Source organism: Myotis nattereri (genome assembly GCF_964212035.1).
Source record: "Myotis nattereri genome assembly, chromosome: X".
NCBI lineage: Eukaryota > Metazoa > Chordata > Mammalia > Chiroptera > Vespertilionidae > Myotis > Myotis nattereri.
This window is the reverse complement of record NC_138078.1, coordinates 40,389,743-40,409,660: the sequence shown is the minus strand read 5'-3', so window position 1 is coordinate 40,409,660 and position 19,918 is coordinate 40,389,743. Positions and strand designations below refer to the sequence as shown.

The window sequence follows — 19,918 nt, the reverse complement described above, 5'->3', positions numbered from 1 at the left end:
TGCTGGTTCCACCCCTGCTCCCTGCCATTGCCGGCTCCGCCCCGCCCAGGCCTAATGCCTATGACCCAGGAGTTAGGCCTGGGCAGGGGACCCCCAGCTCTCCGCCATTGCCAGCTCTGCCCCTGCTCCCCTTGATCTGCAGCTCTGCCCTTGCCCAGGCCTAATGTCTGTGGCCAAGTCATTAGGCCTGGGCAGGGGACCCACAGCTCCTCACAATTGGTGGCTCCACCCCTGCTCCCCACCATCGCTGGCTCCACCCCTGCTCCCAGCTATTGCCACCTCCACACCTGCCCAGGCTTAATGCCTCTGGCAAAGGCTTTAGGCCTGGGAAGGGGACCCCCAGCTCCCAGGGATTGTCGGCTCTGTCCCTGCCCAGGCCTAATGCTTCTGACCAAGGCGTTAGGCCTGGGCAGGGGACCCCCAGCTCTGCAATCTCCTGCTCCGCCCCTGCCCAGGCTTAACACTTGTGGCCAAGTCTTAGGCTTGGGCAGGGGAGCTCCAGCTCCCAGTCATCACAGGCTCCAACCCTGCTCCCCATGATTGCTGGCTCTTCCCCTATTCCCCGCCATCCCTGGCTCCCTCCCTGCTCCCTGCCATTGCCGGTTCCACCCCTGCCCAGGCCTAATGCCTCTGACCCAGGTGTTAGGCCTGGGCAGGGACCCCCAGCTCCTGCAATCACCGGCTCTGCCCCTGCTCCCTGTGATGGCTGGCTCTGCCCCTGCTTCCCGCGATGGCTGGCTCTCCCTTATTCCCCATGATCGCTGGCTCTGGCCCTGCCCAGGCCTAACACCTCTCGCCAAGGCATTAGGCCTGGGTAGGGGACCGCCAGCTCCTGCAATCGCCGGCTCCGCCCTTGCTCCCTGCCATCGCTGGCTCCCTCCCTGCTCCCCGCCATGGCTGGCTCCACCCCTGCCCAAGCCTAACGCCTCTGACCAAGGCATTAGGCCTGAGCAGGGGATCCCCAGCTCCCCACCATCGCGACATCCTCCCCTGCCCCTGCGATCGCCTGCTCTGCCCCTGCCAAAGCCTAACACCTCTGACGAAGGCATTAGGCCTGGGCAGGACCCCCAGCTCCACGATCACCGACTCTGTCCCTGCTCCCCATTGCCAGCTCCGCCCCTGCCCAGGCCTAACTCCTGAAGGTGTTATGCCTGCGCAGGGGACCTCTCAGTTCTGATTGCAGGCTACGATCACCACTGGGCGCCTACTTATGCAAATTAACCGCCATCTTTATTTGGTTAATTTGCATACTCATCTAATTGGCTGGTGGATGTAGCAAAGGTATGGTCAATTTGCATGTTTGTCTATTATTAGGTAACATGTCACCCCGATAAATTTAATATAAAAAATTTTCACAATTCAAATATGATTCTTAAAAATGCTACAAAATATCTTCCTTTTTCAATTGTCTAATCATTTTAGAGACAAAGATTGTTTTTGAATATTTAAAAATCTTAAATATGTAAGGATTTTGATCTGTGATTTTAATTATCTTTTCATTTTGAAATGATTCAAAAAATCCAAAGGTAACAGGTTTTATGTAATAAAATGTATCAAAACCTAAATTATCTAAATACCATAATCTAATCTGAAAGTTCTTACTCTTTATCTCTGATTTCTTTTACAGAAAGGAACCAAATAAAAAGGTTTATCTTGTTCTTAACTATCAATTTATTTAAGTAGTATATTGTGATAGAGAAAGAGAAAAAATATAATGGAAATAAAGGGGAAAGGTGTTAAATTTGTAATGGGTTTTCTAAACAGAATTTTTAAAAATGTAATTTTTGAGGCTATCTCACAGCATATAATGGATGCAAAAAAAGGATAAAATTTCTAAAAAATTAATTACAAAACAATTTGGTATAGTAACTTCAGTTATTTTATTTTTATAGCAAAAAATTGAAAGTGCATCCTTAAATAACTTTGTAAAAATTAAAAAAAAGGACTTTGTAAAATTCAGAAATAAATATTAATTACTTCACCTCTACAATCCCTTTTCACTGATTTATAGTGCTTCTTCCAAGTACTCACACTTCAAGCTATTTTCTTGCATCAAGAGTAAGAATTTCTAGGGAGTCTCTTAAGATTTACTAAGAACTTCTACCTCCATACTGGCAGATAGTTTTATGATTATTTTTTAAATTGTGAAATGCATAATAATTGAAAGAGAGTATATAAAATATACAAATTATAAAAGGACAACTGCATAGATCTAGAATATCCACTAGCTTTGTAGATGTTTCCTATGAAGGTAGACCAAATTTTGGTAATAAAAGGAGTGTATCTTTTATCTCTAGTTCAGCAAGCAAAAGAGTAGGATAGAGATGAATGGATCAATTGATTCCATGGAAAAGTAAAAACACAGATGATGGTACCTGAATATAATTCATGATGAAAACAGAGAAAAATAGTTCTGGGAAATATAAAATGTAACATATATTTTAATTCAGGTAAAAGTAAACTCATTCAGTAGTGTATAAAATTTATCTTTATTTAATATTTTATAGTATATTATAGTATACTAGAGGCCTGATGCACAAAATTCGTGTGTGTGGAAGGGGGTCTCTCAGACCGGCCTGTGCCTTCTCTCAATCCAGGACCCCTGCCTCCTACCTGCCTGTCTGCTTGCTCCTTACCACCCGCCTGCTTGCTCATTACCACTTGGCTCGCTGCTCCTTAGCACTGCTATGGAGGTGGGAGAGGCTCCTGCCACTGCTGCTGTGTTTGCCAGCCATGAGCCTGGCTTCTGGCTGAGTGGTGCTCCTGCTGTGGTCAGTATGAGTCATAATGACTGGTCATTCTGGTCTTTCCGCCATAAGGGTCTTTGGATATATATATATATATATATATTGGCTAGAGGCTCAGTGCACAAAATTCATGCACTGGGGTGGTGAGGGTTGCTCAGCCCAGCCTGCCCCCTCTCACAGTCCAGGAGCCCTCAGGGTATGTCCTACTGACAGCTTAGCAGCAGTCTAGCTACAGAGGCTCAGAGCAGGTGCCCTGTGTGTGTGTGTGTCCACTGGGGCATCATGGAGGCTCAGAGTAGGTGCCCCATGTGTGTTTGTGTGTGTCCGCTGGGGGCCTGCCCCCAGCCGCATCTGAGACTGGGAGCAGGCACCCTGTGTGTGTATGAGTGTGTGTGTGTGTGTGTGTGTGTGTGTGTGTGTGTCCACTAGGAGCTTGCCCCCAGCCATGCTGTAGAGGCTCGGAGCAGGTGCCCTGTGTGTGTGTGTGTGTGTGTGTGTGTGTGTGTGTCCGCTGGGGGCCTGCCCTCAGCCACACTGCAGGAGCTCGGAGCAGGCACCCCTCTATGTTGATCTCTCAGGCTTGGGCAGAGCCTGGCCCCTTCTCCTGAGCTGGTCGTGACCATGACAGAGTCTCGACCTCATTTGCATATTATATATATATTTTTGTTTGTTTGTTTGTTTGTGTTTTTTTAATTAAATCTTTATTGTTCAGATTATTACATTTGTTCCTCTTTTTTCCCCCATAACTCCCCTCCTCCCAGTTCCCGCCCCACCCTCCGCCCTCACTCCCCACCCATTGTCTTCATCCATAGGTGCACGAGTTTTGTCCAGTCTCTTCCCGCATTCCCTTTCTATGTCCCTGATTCTATTATAATCACCAGTTCATTCTGTTCATCAGATTATTTATTCACTTGATTCTTAGATTCACTTGTTGATAGATGCATATTTGTTGTTCATAATTTGTAGCTTTACCTTTCTCTTCTTCCTCTTTTTAAAGGATACCTTTCAGCATTTCATATAATACTGGTTTGGTGGTGATGAACTCCTTTAGCTTTTCCTTATCTGTGAAGCTCTTTATCTGACCTTCAATTCTGAATGATAGCTTTGCTGGATAAAGTAATCTTGGTTGTAGGTTTTTCCTATTCATCACTTTGAATATTTCTTGCCACTCCCTTCTGGCCTGCAAAGTTTCTGTTGAGAAATCAGCTGACAGTCGTATGGGTATTCCCCTGTAAGTAACTGAGTTTCTTTCTCTTGCTGCTTTTAAGATTCTCTCTTTGTCTTTTGCTCTTGGCATTTTAATTATGATGTGTCTTGGTATGGTCCTCTTTGGATTCCTTTTGTTTGGGGTTCTCTGCGCTTCTTGGACCTGTAAGTCTATTTCTTTCACCAGGTAGGGGAAGTTTTCTGTCATTATTTCTTCAAATAGGTTTTCAATATTTTGCTCTCTCTCATCTTCTGGCACCCCTATAATTCGGATGTTGGTACGCTTGAAGCTGTCCCAGAGGCTCCTTACACTATCTTTGTATTTTCGGATTCTTTTTTCATTTTGGTTTTCCGGTTGGGTGTTTTTTGCTTCTTCGCATTTCAAATCTTTGCCTTGATTCTTGCACTCCTCTGGTCTGCTGTTGGGAGTCTGTATAATATTCTTTATTTCAGTCAGTGTATGCTTAATTTCTAGTTGGTTCTTTATCACAACATCGAGGGTCTCATTAGATTTCTTGAGGATCTCACTACATTTATTGGCAGTTTTTAGAAAATTATTGAAAGACCTTAAAAGTGTGGTTTTGAGCTCTATATCTTCCATTCCTGACCTTTGTGTCCTGTTTCTTTGTCTCCGCATTTTTTTATGTTTTCTTGGTGCACCCCCTAGTGGTCTTTGTGCGCAGTCTTGTTGTAGTTAAGCCTTGATTGTTGTAGGTAATACTAGAGGGGATTTGAGCTCCAGGCCAAGTGGCTGTGAGAATTAGTTGTGTCTGCAGTGAGATATATATATATATATATATATATATATATATATATATATATATATATATATAATTATTGTAAACATTATAGTATACAAGTGGCCTGGTGCACAAAATTTGTGCATGGGGAGAGGAGTTCCCTCAGGCCAGACTGCACCCTCTCTAATTGGGTGCCCCTTGGGGAATGTCTGACTGCTGGTTTAGGCCCGATCCCTGTGGGATTGGGGCTAAACTGACAGTCAGACATCCCTCTCACAATCTGGGACTGCTGGCTCCTAACTGCTCAGTGCCTGCCCGCCTGCCTGATCACCCCTAACTGCCTCTACCTGCCTGCTTGATCACCCCTAACTGCCTCTGCCTCAGCCCCCACCACCATGGCTTTGTCCGGAAGGAAGTCAGATGTCTTGAAGATGGCCAGTCGGCCCGGTCTAATTAGCATATTACCCTTTTGTTAGTATACATAGATTATATAGGATAGGATTGCTTAAATGGGGGGAGCCTTTTTCAGCAGGAGGAGATTCTCTTGGCAGACAGAAACATATAATCCCTATATCTGGACTGATAGCCAGCCATATGCACTATACTGCCAAACTCAATTAAAAAAGTGAACCACTTTCTTACACCTTATACCAAACAGCTGTTGCCCTTAAAACCCCTCCTCAGCCCCCACCTTAGGTTCTGCCTTAGCAGTTCACCCAGATGAGGTTCTGATTGGTCAGTTTCTATACCAGTCAGTGTCAAAAGCTCCGCCTCCTAGGTAGCCACTGGTTCCTCACAGTTCACCCAGATTTGGTTCTGATTGGTCAGTTTATATGCCAGTCAGCGTCTCTGGGCCTATCTTTGGGCCTGATCAGAGAGGCACAGCTGATCTGCAGCTGCCCCAGGTTGCTGGTGAGTGGGCTGAACTGCTGATCTCTTGGAAAGAGAGAGAGGCTCGGTTGATGATGAGGCCCAGAGAGAGAAGCAGGTTCTTATGCGCAGGCTGCTGATCAGCCCCGCTTCTCTTTCTCTCTGAGAATTCAGCAGTTCAGCCAGCTGCTCAGTTCCTGCCCACTGGAGCCTGCTGCACGCACAGACTGGCATTCAGTCAAGCCTTTGGTTGTTTTGGATGTTACGGACCCTGGCTCTTTATATATATAGACTAGAGGCCCGGTGCACAAAATTTGTGCACTCGCGGGGGGTGGGGGGAGATGAAAGGTGTGTCCCTCAGCCCGGCCTGCGCCCATTTGCAGTCCAGGACCCCTTGGGGGACATCCACCTGTTGATTTAGGCCCACTCCCCGGGGGATCAGGCTTAAGCTTGCAGTCAGACATCCTTCTGGCAGCCAGGGAGCCCTTGGAGGATGTCCGACTAAAGGCTTAGGCCCCCAAGGGTCGGGCCTAAACCGTTAGTTGGACATTCTTAGTGCTGCCATGGAGGTGGGAGAAGCTCCTGCCACCATCACTTCACTGGCCAGCCATGAGCCAGCTTCTGGCTGAGTGGCACTACTCCTCGGTCTGAACTAAACCCTAGAGGTTAGTACTTCATTTTACAGCTTTTTCTCGGTTTGTAGGCAGCAGCAAACTCAGACCACACAGTCGGGTGTGCAAGAAATGTTGCTTTCTTTATTGTTTAGTAACCAAACCTAACTTCAGCTTCAGCCCCCATTCTGCCAAGTGAAAAAACAAAAACAAAATATTATTTAACTTGGGTTCCCCACCCCCTTCTCTGGAGTTGTGCTTCCATGTCAGACAGTGTATGTCTCAGGCAGAGGTGCCAGAGAGCCGAGCAGGTCAGGACGTCTGGACCTCAGCCTTCTGTCTGGGCTGCCCCCACCAGCTGCCCTTGGCCCTCACCTCAGAGCTCACGTCCATGCTGATCCCTGGTATATTCTCCTCATCTGGGCCTTGAGGCCTCTTGAGTCCAATGTGCTCCGTCCCTCCCTCCCTGCCACCTTCTCTCTCTCACACAAAGAGCTATTGGGCTTTCTGGGGTGAGGTCCTCTGACACCTCCTCAGCCCTGTTGCACGGACACCATCTTGGTGCCTGGGTCACGGCCACAAAGCTGTGTGGCTGCTCTCAGACCCTCCATCTCCTGCTGCCTTAGGGAGTGACTCAGCGGGAGGGGAGGTCACAGTCCTTTTTACATGGTCACCAACAAACACGCAGTGTTCCTTCCCTCTAGTTCTCCTGCTCCTCCTCACCCCAGTCCAGGCACGTCTATGTGCAGGGCAGGGGAGGGTGGGAGGCAGGCGTGTCTCTGACCCAGCACACAGGCTTCCAGATCCACTGCTCCCCCAGGAGGTCTTCCACGCTCTGGACCTCGACACCCAGAACCTGCCCCCTCTCACCTGCAGGTCTTTGCCCGCAGTGGTCAAGTCTGTTTAGAGCAGTGGTTCTCAACCTTGGCTGCACATTAGAATCACCTGGGAATCTTTTCAAAATCCTGATTTCTGGGCCTCATCCTCCGGAAATTCTGTTTCTTTGTTACTAATGTTGTGGCCCCACCCCATAACAAAGAAACAGAATTTCCAGAGGATGAGGCCCAGAAATCAGGATTTTGAAAAGATTCCCAGGTGATTCTAATGTGCAGCCAAGGTTGAGAACCACTGGTTTAGAGGCCTGAAGTCAAGAAGTGCCTCTTTGTTCTCTGCTTTCTGGAGGCGGTCAGCGTGGAACATGCCTGCCTGGACTGGGGAGGGGTCTCTGGGTGTTAAGAATACCAGGAGGGGGAGCACAGACTCCTCCTAGAGCTCTGAGATGGGAAAGGCAGCACCCCCTCACCTCTAACCCAGGATGTTTCTTTAGAAGCAGAAGCCTCATCCTGTGCAGGGGCCTGTGCTGGCTGCCTCAGTTTCTCAGAGACAACGAATTTGATGAACGTCTTTTCCCCACTGCAGTAGCTGCTTCAGTTGTTCGTTCTCGCATTTTTCATTAGCTGCTAAATCGCCCCTGTGGCTGCAAACCTGTTGTGCCTGACTCAGCCAGTGGGGAGCTATGGGAGCTGTGCAGGGACAGGGGAAGGGGGAGGGGGGCCCGGCCTGCAGAGAGGGTCAGTGGTGTCTGCCCAGCTGTCTCAGAGGATGTGGCTTAGGTTAGGTCCTGTCCTTTGGCGACTTTAGGAGGGGAGGCCGTGTCCTCTGCTCCCCACTTTGACTCAGGGGTGGAAGTTCTCCTTGCTCTCTGGCCTCATAACTCAGTGGATCATAGTGGGATGCGGCAGGCAGGCGGCTTGTGCGGCTGCACACAGGCACGGGCTGGTGGCTTCTGCAGCCACACACGGGCGCGGGCCTGCAACCCGGACCAGATCAGGTCACAGGCGGCGGCAGGCGGCTTTTGTGGCTGAATACAGGAGTGAGCAGGCGGCTTCTGTGGCTGCACAGGCTGTGGGCAGGCGGCTTCAGAGGCTGCACACGGGCTAGAGCTGTCGGCTTCTGCTGCTGCACACGGGCGCGGGCAGGCGGTTTCTGCGGCTGCACAGGGGCACAGGCAGGCGGCTTCTGGGGGGTCGGGGTTGCTGCCTGGCCTGCTCCCGGGCCCTCCCACCCTCCGATCACCATGGCGATCTTGGGTCCACAGGCCAGCCGCCAGCCCTGGGAGTTTGGGGTTGCCCCCTGGCCTGGACCCGGGGCCCTTCCGCCCTCTGATCGCCATGGCAATCGCTGGGCGCAGGCCAGCCGGCAACCCTGGCCCCTGTGGAGTTAGGGGTTGCGGCCTGACCTGTGCCCCGGCCCTCCTGCCCTCCGATGACAGGGTGCAGGCCCTCCTGCCCTCGGATCACCATGGCGATCACTGGGCGCAGGCCAGCCGGCAACCCTGGCCCCTGGGACATCAGGGGTTGCGGCTTGGCCTGTTTCCAGGCTCTCCCGCCCTCCAATCGCCATGGCAATTGCTGGGCACAGGCCAGCCAGCAACCCTGCCCAGGGGGACCAGCAACCCGGCCCGGGGGACGGAGTTGCTGCCTGGCCTGCTCCCGGGCCCTCCCGCCCTCTGATCGCCATGGCAACTGCTCCACGCAGGCCAGGCAGCAACCCAACTGGCTTTCTGATGGCGATCACCGGCTGAAGGCGGCCTTTGCCCACCCCCCAGCTCTCACCTGCTGCCTGGGTTTCGGATCACCATTCTTCAGTCCTTCCCCTTTCGTCTCCCAGCGCTGCGGCCAGGTAGGCAAATTAACTTCCATCTTTGTTGGTGGTTAACCTCCATCTTGGCTGGCAGTTAATTTGCATATAGCCCTGATTAGCCAATGGGAAGGGTAGTGGTCCTATGGCTAATTACAATGTTTCTCTTTTATTAGATAGGATAAGAGGTTTAAATCTAGCATTTTTTGGGGGGAGGGGCAGTGCAATATCCAATTCCTTTAGCATCATTTGTTGAAAATCCTATCCTTTCTCCATTGAATTGCTTTTGAACTGCCAAAAATCACTTGGACATATTTGTGTGAGTCAAGTTCTGGGTTCCCTCTTCTGTGTCATCATCTATGTGTTTATTGCTCTGTAAACACCACCCTTTTTTGATTATTGTAGCTATGCAGTAAGTCTTAACTTCAGTTAGAATGATTCTTTGTACAATATACTTTTCTTAAAATTGTTTTAGCTATTTTAGATATTGTGCTTTTCCACATAAATTTAAGAATAATCCTATGTAATTCTATGAATAACATTGCTCAAGTTTTCCTAGAAATTGCATTAAACTTATGGATCACTTTGAAGAGAATTTATATATTTACTATGCTGAGTTTTCAAAGCCATGAACATGGTATGTCCTTCCATTAGGTCTGCTTTAATTTCTGGCATTACCATTTTTAATTTTCAGTATACAGATCCTTTACATGTTTTGGTAGATCTATAGCTAAGAATTTCACTTCCTTTAAGGCAATTGTAAATGTTAACTCTTTCATTGGCTCACAGTTTCTGAGACTGTGTTTTTCCCCTCAGTCTGTTTCTCTCTGTTGTTCACATAGAGTAAATTTTATTTTTCTAACCCAAAATGTGCTGGTTCTATCTTCTGTCATCTCTAGTCTTATATTGATTCCATCCTAAGATACTTTTAATTATTTTATTTTTTAATTCTAAAATTTCCATTTGGTAAGTGCCTTGTCACATTCAAATTGTTGATTTCCCTTGCTCTTTGCATGAATTTTGATTTTTATTGTATCATTGTCTTTTTTGATATTATATTATGAATCTCTGTACTCTATTTAATTTGTTTTTTATCAGACATCCCCTCTGTTGTTTTGTAGCTGGAGGATCAGGTATGTGTGCATGTTAGACTTCTTGTGGGATCTCTAGAGACCACCTTTACAAAGTGGAGGACTCACACTGCCACATTGCACATGGGTGGGATGGATAGAAGTTTAGCACCCTTCTGAGATCTGAAAATTTCTTCATGGTGAAAGTGTGGTACTGATTTATACAATCTCATTGCCTCCAAGTGAGAGTGGAGGCTTATATGCCACTGGGCCTGACACAAAAGTTGTAGGGAAATTTGAATAGCACATAGTTCTATCTTGTTCCCCTCTTTCAGTATCACTGATGGTGGCTGGGGATGAAAACTCAGCTCACCATTGGATTTCACTGCCAGCAAGGATCTAGGGAAACGAGTGCTGACTAGCCCTGCCTCACTCTACATTGCTTACTCTCATCAATGTTGTGTTGATATGGGAAGAGCGGGTGAAGAAAGGCTATAGAATAGAGATCACTATCATCCAGTACTTTATACCACCAGATGACTGTGGAGGAACAGCTCACTGTTAAATTTTGCTGACACTTCTCTGGCAAAGGGATCAGAGCACCACACTGCTTGCTTCTGCTAAAGGAGGAATGGAAGATCAGCTCTATGCTCAGCACCACCTATACTACTATTCTGACAGGAAAACACTTCCTGCTTAGGGAAGCACTGCCTGCTTCTGCCAGAAGGGACATGGAAAATCAGCTCTCTTTCGGTCCTGCCAACACTACACTGTCAGAGGAATTGGAACATTATCTGCTTCCACGCAGAGTGGATGTAAGATCAATTTCCTGCATTTGAGACCGTTGACTAGCCTTACTTCCCACCACAAACCACATCCCCTATTCCTTAGCCTGGCAAATCTGTGCTCCAGCCACAAGCTCCTGACTGGTTTTTCACATATGCTATGTCCATGCAACCCTCTGTGCTTTTCCTCCAGCTGTTTTCTGCTTAGACTGAAAAGGCCTCACTATTCTACCACCTTCTGAATGTCTTCCTTTTGTTCTCTTACACTTTCAAGTTGTCTTTTCAATCTCCCCAGCTATAACAAATCACTACCTCCTTTGGCTCTCCAGTACTTAATTTGTACTTCTCAGCAGGTATTTATAATTTGCCTTATATGATGGAATTAAAAACATTTATGCCTATTTCCACCACCCCTCCAGTTATAAATTAACACTGTATCCCCCAAACGTATTTTAAATAACTTTTTACTTATCCAGAATTTGAGCTTCCAGAAACTTGCAGCATTTGAAAGACTGCTCTGAAACTGGCTATAAGAGAAAAATCCTGCCAACAGTACCTCTTTGATTCACACTCAGACCCTGACCAAGAGGGCTTGAGTGTAAAAGAGAGCATAAGTTTAGAGGTGGGGCATGAGCTTTGTGGTTTGTAGACAGACCTGATAAGAGAAGAGCTTGGTTAGCAGACTACAACTATCTACCATGAGCAAGTTCATGTGCTAAGAAATTCATTTGTATTTATCTCATTTAATCTTCATAGCTACCCTTTGAGGTAGATATTATTATACATATATTGCAGGTTAATGGTGTTCTCCTAGTCATTTTCAGACTTATGGACACATATCCACAAGGTCAGTGATCTGGATTTTTTTTAAAATATATTTTATTGATTTTTTACAGAGAGGAAGGGAGAGAGATAGAGAGTTAGAAACATCGATGAGAGAGAAACATCGATCAGCTGCCTCCTGCACATCTCCTACTGGGAATGTGCCCGCAACCCATGTACATGCCCTTGACCGGAATCGAACCCGGGACCTTTCAGTCCGCAGGCCGACGCTCTATCCACTGAGCCAAACCAGTTTCGGCAGGATGTTTTGAAAGTATAAAAAAGCAGCTGTGGGAGATTTTAAGTCACCAGGACCCCAATCTTGAGAACCTGTGTAAGACAACTTGTTTCATTTGGGAGAATTTCTTTGGGTTAGAGCAGGGCATCTGAAACCATTTATTTATTCTTCTAACAAATATTCATTGAGTACCTATTCTTTGTAAGGCATTTGGGTTACAAGATAAAAGTCCTCTCTAAAATGGGTTTATAGCCTAGTGGGCAGACATACAAAGTAAACATTGTCATACTGTGGTAAGGCCTACTGAATCCATAATGTTAGGGAATGATCTAAACATCAAAATCATAGTTTTAGAGAAGAAAGAATATTAAAAATTCTTTTGTCTCCCAGGCTGTTTTGTGGGGCTCTGAGCAAGAATTATCTTAAATATACAACCAAAGAGCCTGAGTAAATTGTTTTCCCTGCCTTTGTGTGCCCTATGGGTGGCCTCTCACCTGTCAACTGTTCTTCTAAACAAAAAGAGCTTGGCACATTTTGGTCTGGGGGATTACCTGGAGAATTATTTGTGAAATATAATGACATGACATTTACAAATACCTTCTGACTTTCAGTGTTTAGGCCATATATATGTGTGACTATGTACACACCACTATGCCATTCTAGAGTTTGGAAATACCTTTTAATATGCATGTTTTCTTGTTTCCTTGAAATTAATTTATTGCATTATAATATTGAAGAGTTATCTCACCTTTAAAGTCCTTGGACTGGGAAACATGGGGAATTGAGGAATCAACACATATTCTGCCCAATTAGCTATCAAATATTAAGTTTTCTCTCCCTGTCTTGAAAGGTAGTAAAATGTGGAGACAGCCAGTATTGTTGCCTTGCAGCTCTCTCCCCTGCTTTTCTACAATTCTCTATGAATTAATGGCCTTTTTTACACATGATGATATGCTGCCTTCTCTTCTCACCAGTGAAGGGTGGAGGAATGAGAATGAGGGGCCTAGACTTTCCTGGTTTTTATTGACATCTTATAAAGTAGGACAGTGATGGTGAACCTTTTGAGCTCGGCTTGCCAGCATTTTGAAAAACCCTAACTTAACTCTGGTGCCGTGTCACATATAGAAATTTTTTGATATTTGCAACCATAGTAAAACAAAGACTTATATTTTTGATATTTATTTTATATATTTAAATGCCATTTAACAAAGAAAAATCAACCAAAAAAATGAGTTCGTGTGTCACCTCTGACACACGTGTCATAGGTTCGCCATCACTGATCTAGGACTAAAAGTTTTACAGACATTCCCTTTTAATCCTCATAACTACTCTGTGACTTGAGATAGGGAAATTGTGGACACTTTGCTATCTTTCAGATTTTCCATATGAGAATGCATTATATTTATAGTCAGAAAAACAACAAATATTTATGACAAAAACCCTTTCTTTTTTAACTCTACAAAATTGGGGCTACAATTTTTATTCAATATTATTCAATATTCTTTTTCACACATCGCTCTTAGCCCATATGAAGACCTCCATGTCACTAAATATTCTTTGAAAATATGGCTTATGCTAGCTCAACTAATCCATATGTGAATGTAAACTAATTTAATTATCTATATTTTCATACACCATTAATGGACCATCCATACAAATGAACATTATGGAACCATTAAAAAGTCACATTTTCAGAGTATTTAATAACCTGTGAAAATGTTCATGATATAAATGAAAAATAAAAACTATAAGGTAATAAAATCTGCATCGATTTATTAATGAAAGAGAAAGTATAGCAACATTTTGTGTATATCTAGATGGTAAGATTAAGGATATTGGGGATAGTTCTGTCTTTTACTGATTTGTGGAAAAGCTCCACAATGTCAGTGCATTTCTTTTACATTCAGAAAAAAAGAAAAAGATTATTGAAAAAGCGTTACCGAATGATCAGATAGAAAATATAAAGGAGAATTTGTCACAAGATGGTGGACTGTACACAGGCTTTTCCTTCTCCAGTCTCATATCCCTTAACTGAAAGAAAATCACATGTACAAACTCTGTGCGTTGAATGTTATTATTATTATTTTAAGTAAAGGCTTTGTGAGGAATTCCTGGAAGATAGAAAGCAGATGGTGCTGCTGTGGAGGAGGCAGGCCTGCAACAGGAGGCCAAAGAAAGGGAGGAGGGGAGCCGGCCAGTCTGGCTCCGGTTTGAGGGAAGCAGTCGTGGGGCATGTGAGGAAAGGAAGGAGCCAGCGCCTGAAACTCAGTGGACTGAGCGGTTGCGCGCCTTGACCCGCCCCGCTGCAGCCCCTCCGGCTGCGTGCGGAGCGGAAGGGGGAATGGCGGGGGGCGGGGCCGAGGCGCTGGCGGGCTCGGAGGGGTCCAGTTCCTAAGCGGCAAAAGCCCTGGCGCCGAGCTAGGCCGAGCAGCGCAGCGCTGCGCTGCGAAGTCAAGGCCGCTGGGACCCGTCAGAGACCCGTCGCCGCCGGCGCCTTTGCCGTTGCAGCCGTCCCTCTCATCCCTGCCCGCTTTTCCAACGGTCTCCTTCCGCATCGCCGTGTCAAAGCTGCAGCACCTCGATAACAGCTAAGTGGTCATTTCGGGACTTGGGGCTGGGAGTCTGGGCGGGAGCTAGGCGCGGGCAGCACAGCCAGCGCGCCATCTCCTGCAGCAACCGCCACTGCTGCAGACACCCCTCCCGGGCGGGAGAGAACACTATCCAGAGGCCCACGTTGTCCCAGCGCCCAAGGTTAGAGTTAGAGCGTTTCTACCGAGCGCTGGTGAGATCCTGGTGCTTAGTGAAGGGAGAGTCAGAGATCACGAAAAAAGATCTCGTATTGGATAGTGTTGGCTTTTTCTCAGCTTAATCGGACAAGTGGCAGCTTTGCCAAGCCTCCGTAAACCCCGAACCATGTCACCCCCAACCGTGCCTCCAATGGGTGTAGATGGTGTGTCCGCGTACCTGATGAAGAAAAGGCACACCCACAGGAAGCAGCGGCGCAAGCCCACTTTCCTCACTCGGAGGAACATCGTAGGCTGCCGCATTCAACACGGCTGGAAGGAAGGCAATGAGCCGGTGGAGCAATGGAAGGGGACAGTGCTCGAGCAGGTTTCTGTGAAGCCCACTCTCTACATCATCAAATATGACGGCAAAGATAGTGTGTACGGACTAGAACTGCACCGAGATAAGAGAGTTTTAGCACTCGAGATCCTTCCTGAGAGAGTGCCAACTCCTCGCATTGATTCGCGCCTCGCAGATTCCCTGATTGGCAAGGCAGTGGAGCATGTGTTTGAGGGGGAACACGGCAAGAAAGATGAATGGAAGGGCATGGTCCTGGCACGAGCCCCCGTGATGGACACTTGGTTTTACATCACCTACGAGAAAGATCCGGTACTTTATATGTACACGCTGCTGGATGACTACAAAGATGGTGACCTGCGCATCATTCCAGATTCCAACTACTATTTCCCTACAGCTGAGCGGGAGCCTGGAGAAGTGATTGACAGCCTCGTGGGCAAGCAGGTGGAGCACGCCAAAGATGATGGGTCCAAGAGAACCGGCATTTTCATCCACCAAGTGGTGGCCAAGCCGTCTGTCTACTTCATTAAGTTTGATGATGATATTCACATTTATGTCTATGGTTTGGTGAAAACCCCTTAAATTCATTGTGTGTGTTTTGCAAAATTTGTGGAACTATTAAATGTAAAATATGTCGTGTTATTGTAATTGTACTTTTGAGAACAGTTTTGGTGTCAGAGAGTCAGAAATTTATTATTACTTATTACTTACTGTGCCTCTAAATCTTATACATTGACTAGTTCCACAGTTTTGCCCAAGTGTACTTTGGTACCTATGATATTGCCTTGTTCTGTAATTGAAAAATTTAAAGTGGGTGCTCATAGGAAATTGAAAAGTGTTCATTACCATTGGAACAATGAAAAACTAAAGAAAAATTAATGGTGTAACCCCTCACCATATCCTTCCCCTCTTTTCCCTTACCTTCCTTCTTTCTTCTCCTCAGATAACAAGTGGTAAGAACATAATGCATGCCCTACATTTTTTCCAATCCTTTTACAAAAAGTTTGTTGCAGTTGTTTCTGAAAAAATGACAAGCCACATCATTTCTTTGTCATTGCTTTTCTTAATCCCTTCTGACCAGTAGCTGCAGATATTTCTCCATCTCCCTCCATTTTTCTATCCTTCTTTCCCTCCCCACCTCTCCCTCTGGAATTCATTTTTTTTATATAAAGGTTCAATTATACATTTTGTTCACATTGGATACCTGATCATGCCATTACATTTATTAAATACATCATCCATTTCCCTCTCACTCAGGAATTTATTTTTGTATATGGTATATGATAGAGATTTAACTATACATTTTGTTCACATTGGATACCTGATTGTGCCAGCACATTTGTTAAATAAATCACCCATTCTCTCTCTCTCTCTCTCTCTCTCTCTCTCTCTCTCTCTCTCTCTCTCTCTCTCTCTCTCTCTCCCTCTCTCTCTTTCTCTCTCCTCTCTTTCTTCTCTCTCCTCTCTCTCTCCTGCCTCCAACAACTGCATACACAGTACATATTTATTAGCCGCTCAATACATACTAGTGCTTTTATTTCTATAGGGTTGATTCCTAGAAATGGGATTGCTAGGTAGGCTTATCTTAATTTTAAAAGGTACTGCAAAAGTACCATCTAAAATGAAAGTTCTTATTTTCCAGCATCCTCTCCAGCACTCTTTAATTTTTACAAATTTGAAAGGCAAAAATTTGTTTTATTGTTTCTTTAATGGGCAAACTCAATGAGGTTTTCTGTTTGTTGGTTTGTTTTTAGGGGGAGTTGTTTGTTTCACTTTTTGGACTTTTCTCTTTTGTGATTTGCCGGTATTTATCCTATGTTCATTTATCTATTGAATCTTTGATCTTTTCCTTATAAATTTGTGAGAATTCTTACTATATTTACTATATGGTGCATATTAATTATTTGTAGCCCATATGTGTTATGATTTTTCTATCCTATCATTAATCTTAACTTTATTGATGGTATCTTTTACTTTTCAGGTTTTAAAAAAGTTTTAGATAAACTACTTTCTCCTTTTTAGTTTTTTGGGGGTTTCTTGTTTTTTTGTGTATGTGGTTTTTTTTTGGTTTGCTGTCTTTTTTCAGATGAATGTCTCAACCCCAAGTCATACAAATATACACCTGCATTTTTTTTTTTCTAAACAGTTAAGGTTTCACTGTTTGATCCAACTGGAAATTCTTTTGCATATGGTATAAAATAGATGGCCAACTATACATGTTGTTTACATTGGGTAACTGATTGTACTATCACATTTATTTTAAAAATCATACATTTTCCAATTTCTGACCCAGGTCACATTATTTTAACTATAGTGGCTTAACCTGAATTTTGGACTCTGGTAAAGCAAGTTACCGTTCATTAGTTTTTTTTCTTCTTCTTTTATATAACTTGTCTTAGCCATTCATTCTTTTATATGAAAATTAAAGGCATTCTTTCCACATTTAAAAAAATGAATATCTTAGAATTGTATTACATTTTTATATATTTAGAGGGTTATGTTAATAATATTAATCTTTAACATTCAAGAGTTTGGGTACATCATTAAAATCATTTGGTTTTGATTTTGTAATGTTCTTCATCTAGGCCCATCATAGCAGATTAAATTTATTTCTAAATATTTTTACAGTTTTTGTCACATTTTGACATTCTGAATGGGTAATTTTCTCCTGCTCATTTATAACTTGTTATTTTTGCCAATATAGACAAACTATATATCTTTTTTTATTTTTATTTTTTTAATCAGCTTACTAAATCTTGTAAATTACACTGGGTTTTTTAAATAGAATATTTTTGACATTCTAGATATAATTATTTCACCTGCAAATAAGGAAATTTTATTTTTCTAATGTTTATATTGATTATTATTACATTTGCTGGATTCTCTAAAACAGTGTTGAATAATGATCATGACAGACATGCCCATCTGGTTCTTAATTTTTATGGAATTTTCTTTAGTATTCCCTGTTAATATGACATTTGCTTTTGGTTATTGGTAAATAGTCATTAACTACTAACATGTTTAGGGAGTTGCTTCTATTCTTGTTATTTAAAGCATTATTACTAAAAATGTCTCATGAATTTTATCAAATGTCTTTTCAGCATCTATTGATAAAATTTTAGGACTCTTCCCTTTAAATTGTTAACATATTGAATTAGAGTGATAGGAATTTGATGTTGAACCAAACTTGTATTTCTGGAATAAATCCTACTTGGTCATGCATGGTAGAATAATCATATGATATATTGCTGAATTTTGTTTACCAATGTTTTATTTAGAATTATTGCATTTTCATTTCAAAGTGAAATTTTGTTTTTTTTTTCCTTTTTGCACTGTCTTTATCAAGTTTTTTAATTAAAATTGTGCTAGCTTAGAAAATTAGTTGATGAATTTTCAATATTTTCCTGTTGTCTGGAATATTTTAAATAGCATTAGAATTATTTGTTCTTTAAAAATTAGCTAGTACTAAGTTGTAAAATAATCTAAGCCCAGTGACACTTTTGATGGTAGATCCTTAATCAGCTTTCTTTTTTTTTTTAATATATTTTATTGATTTTTCACAGAGAGGAAGGGAGAGAGATAGAGAGTCAGAAACATCAATGAGAGAGAAACATCGATCAGCTGCCTCCTGCACATTTCCCACTGGGGAATGTGCCCGCAACCAAGGTACATGCCCTTGACCGGAATCGAACCTGGGACCCTTCACTCCGCAGGCCGACGCTCTATCCACTGAGCCAAACCGGTTTCGGCATTAATCAGCTTTCTTAATTCTTCAATGGTAATTGGTTTATTTAAGCCTCCTATTAAAACAGAATGTATATTCTCTGTGAAATACAAAGTTAAAGTTTTATCTATTATCATGCTTCTCAATTGTGTTATTCAGATGTTTTATGTACTTGTGTGTTGCATATGCATATGTCCTAGATATATTCAATTCTGAAAGCATTATAATAAAGTCATAAGCTATAATGGTACTTTAACTTCTTTGTGTTTTTTATTTTTAAAAATTAAAACAATATGAAAAGTATAAAATATATAACAAACATTTGTTTACCTTCATCTAAAATTAACAAATGTCAACATTTTTGCATTTTTGTTTTAGATACAGATTTATATTTTTAAAAAGTTAGAGCATTACAAATAATAAATTTCTTTTCTAATACCATAATGTTTCCTTCCTCTGTAGGGGGAGACACTATCATGAATTTGGTGCAAATCTTGTCTGTTTTATATATTTACTGCAAATATAATCAATAATAGTATGATTTTTGTGTTTTTTAAAAATTTCAAATGCATAGTAAACTTTAAAACATATGGAAGTTATTTTGATTTTTGTTGTAGGGATCATCATTTTATCAGATTGGGAAATTTGATTACAAAGTAACACAGACTTTAGAATACAAATTGCTGTTTTAGGTACTTTTACCACTCCTGACACTCAGGGAGATTAGGTCCTAGCCACAGCACTGGCAATTGGCTAAAAAAGACAAAATTTCTGCTCTCATGCAGATGGTATCCTGGCTGTAGCAAAGCAGTTATTCACCACTCACCCCTGTTTGCAAGACCAGAACTAGGTCTTATATTTCCCCATGATAATATTGGGGTTACCCAACATCCTGAAACCCAAAGGGATCCTGGCCCTAACCTAGCATTATTTTAAGAGTTTAGTACATGAGGATGGACAAAACAAAAATCATTCTTTCTCAACACATTTTGTTTTTTTATCCTTCAGGTAGCCTTCAGACCAGTAACAAAGATATAAGGTAGGTATAAAAGTCTACAAAACAAGGTAAAAAGAATGTGATAAATATCATTAAAGGGTTAGAGTGGTGCATATGTACTATGCAACAAACTATATGCTGTATAGTTCATCTCTTTTGTTATTTATTTATTAATTTATTTTGGAGAGAGAAAGAGGAAGGGAGAGAGAAAACCATCAAGTTGTTGTTCCACTTACTTATGCATTCATTGGCTGATTCTTGTATATGCCCTGATTAAGGATCAAACCCTCAACATTGGGGTATCAGTAGGACATTCTAACCAACTGCGCTACCCAGCCAGGGCAAGTTGGGAGGGCAGGGCCTATGGGTAGAACTAGGGCTTATGGA

The 19,918-nt window shown here is 43.3% G+C and overlaps 1 protein-coding gene across 1 annotated transcript; it reads left to right on the top strand.

Moving 5' to 3' along the window:
* Positions 1–14,642: 14,642 nt before the first annotated feature.
* Positions 14,643–15,392, top strand: SPIN4 (spindlin family member 4; the record flags this gene model as incomplete). The annotated part of the gene is made up of 1 exon (XM_081081464.1): positions 14,643–15,392. The coding sequence occupies one exon, from the start codon at positions 14,643–14,645 to the stop codon at positions 15,390–15,392; it is 750 nt and encodes a 249-aa protein (XP_080937590.1).
* Positions 15,393–19,918: the final 4,526 nt, after the last annotated feature.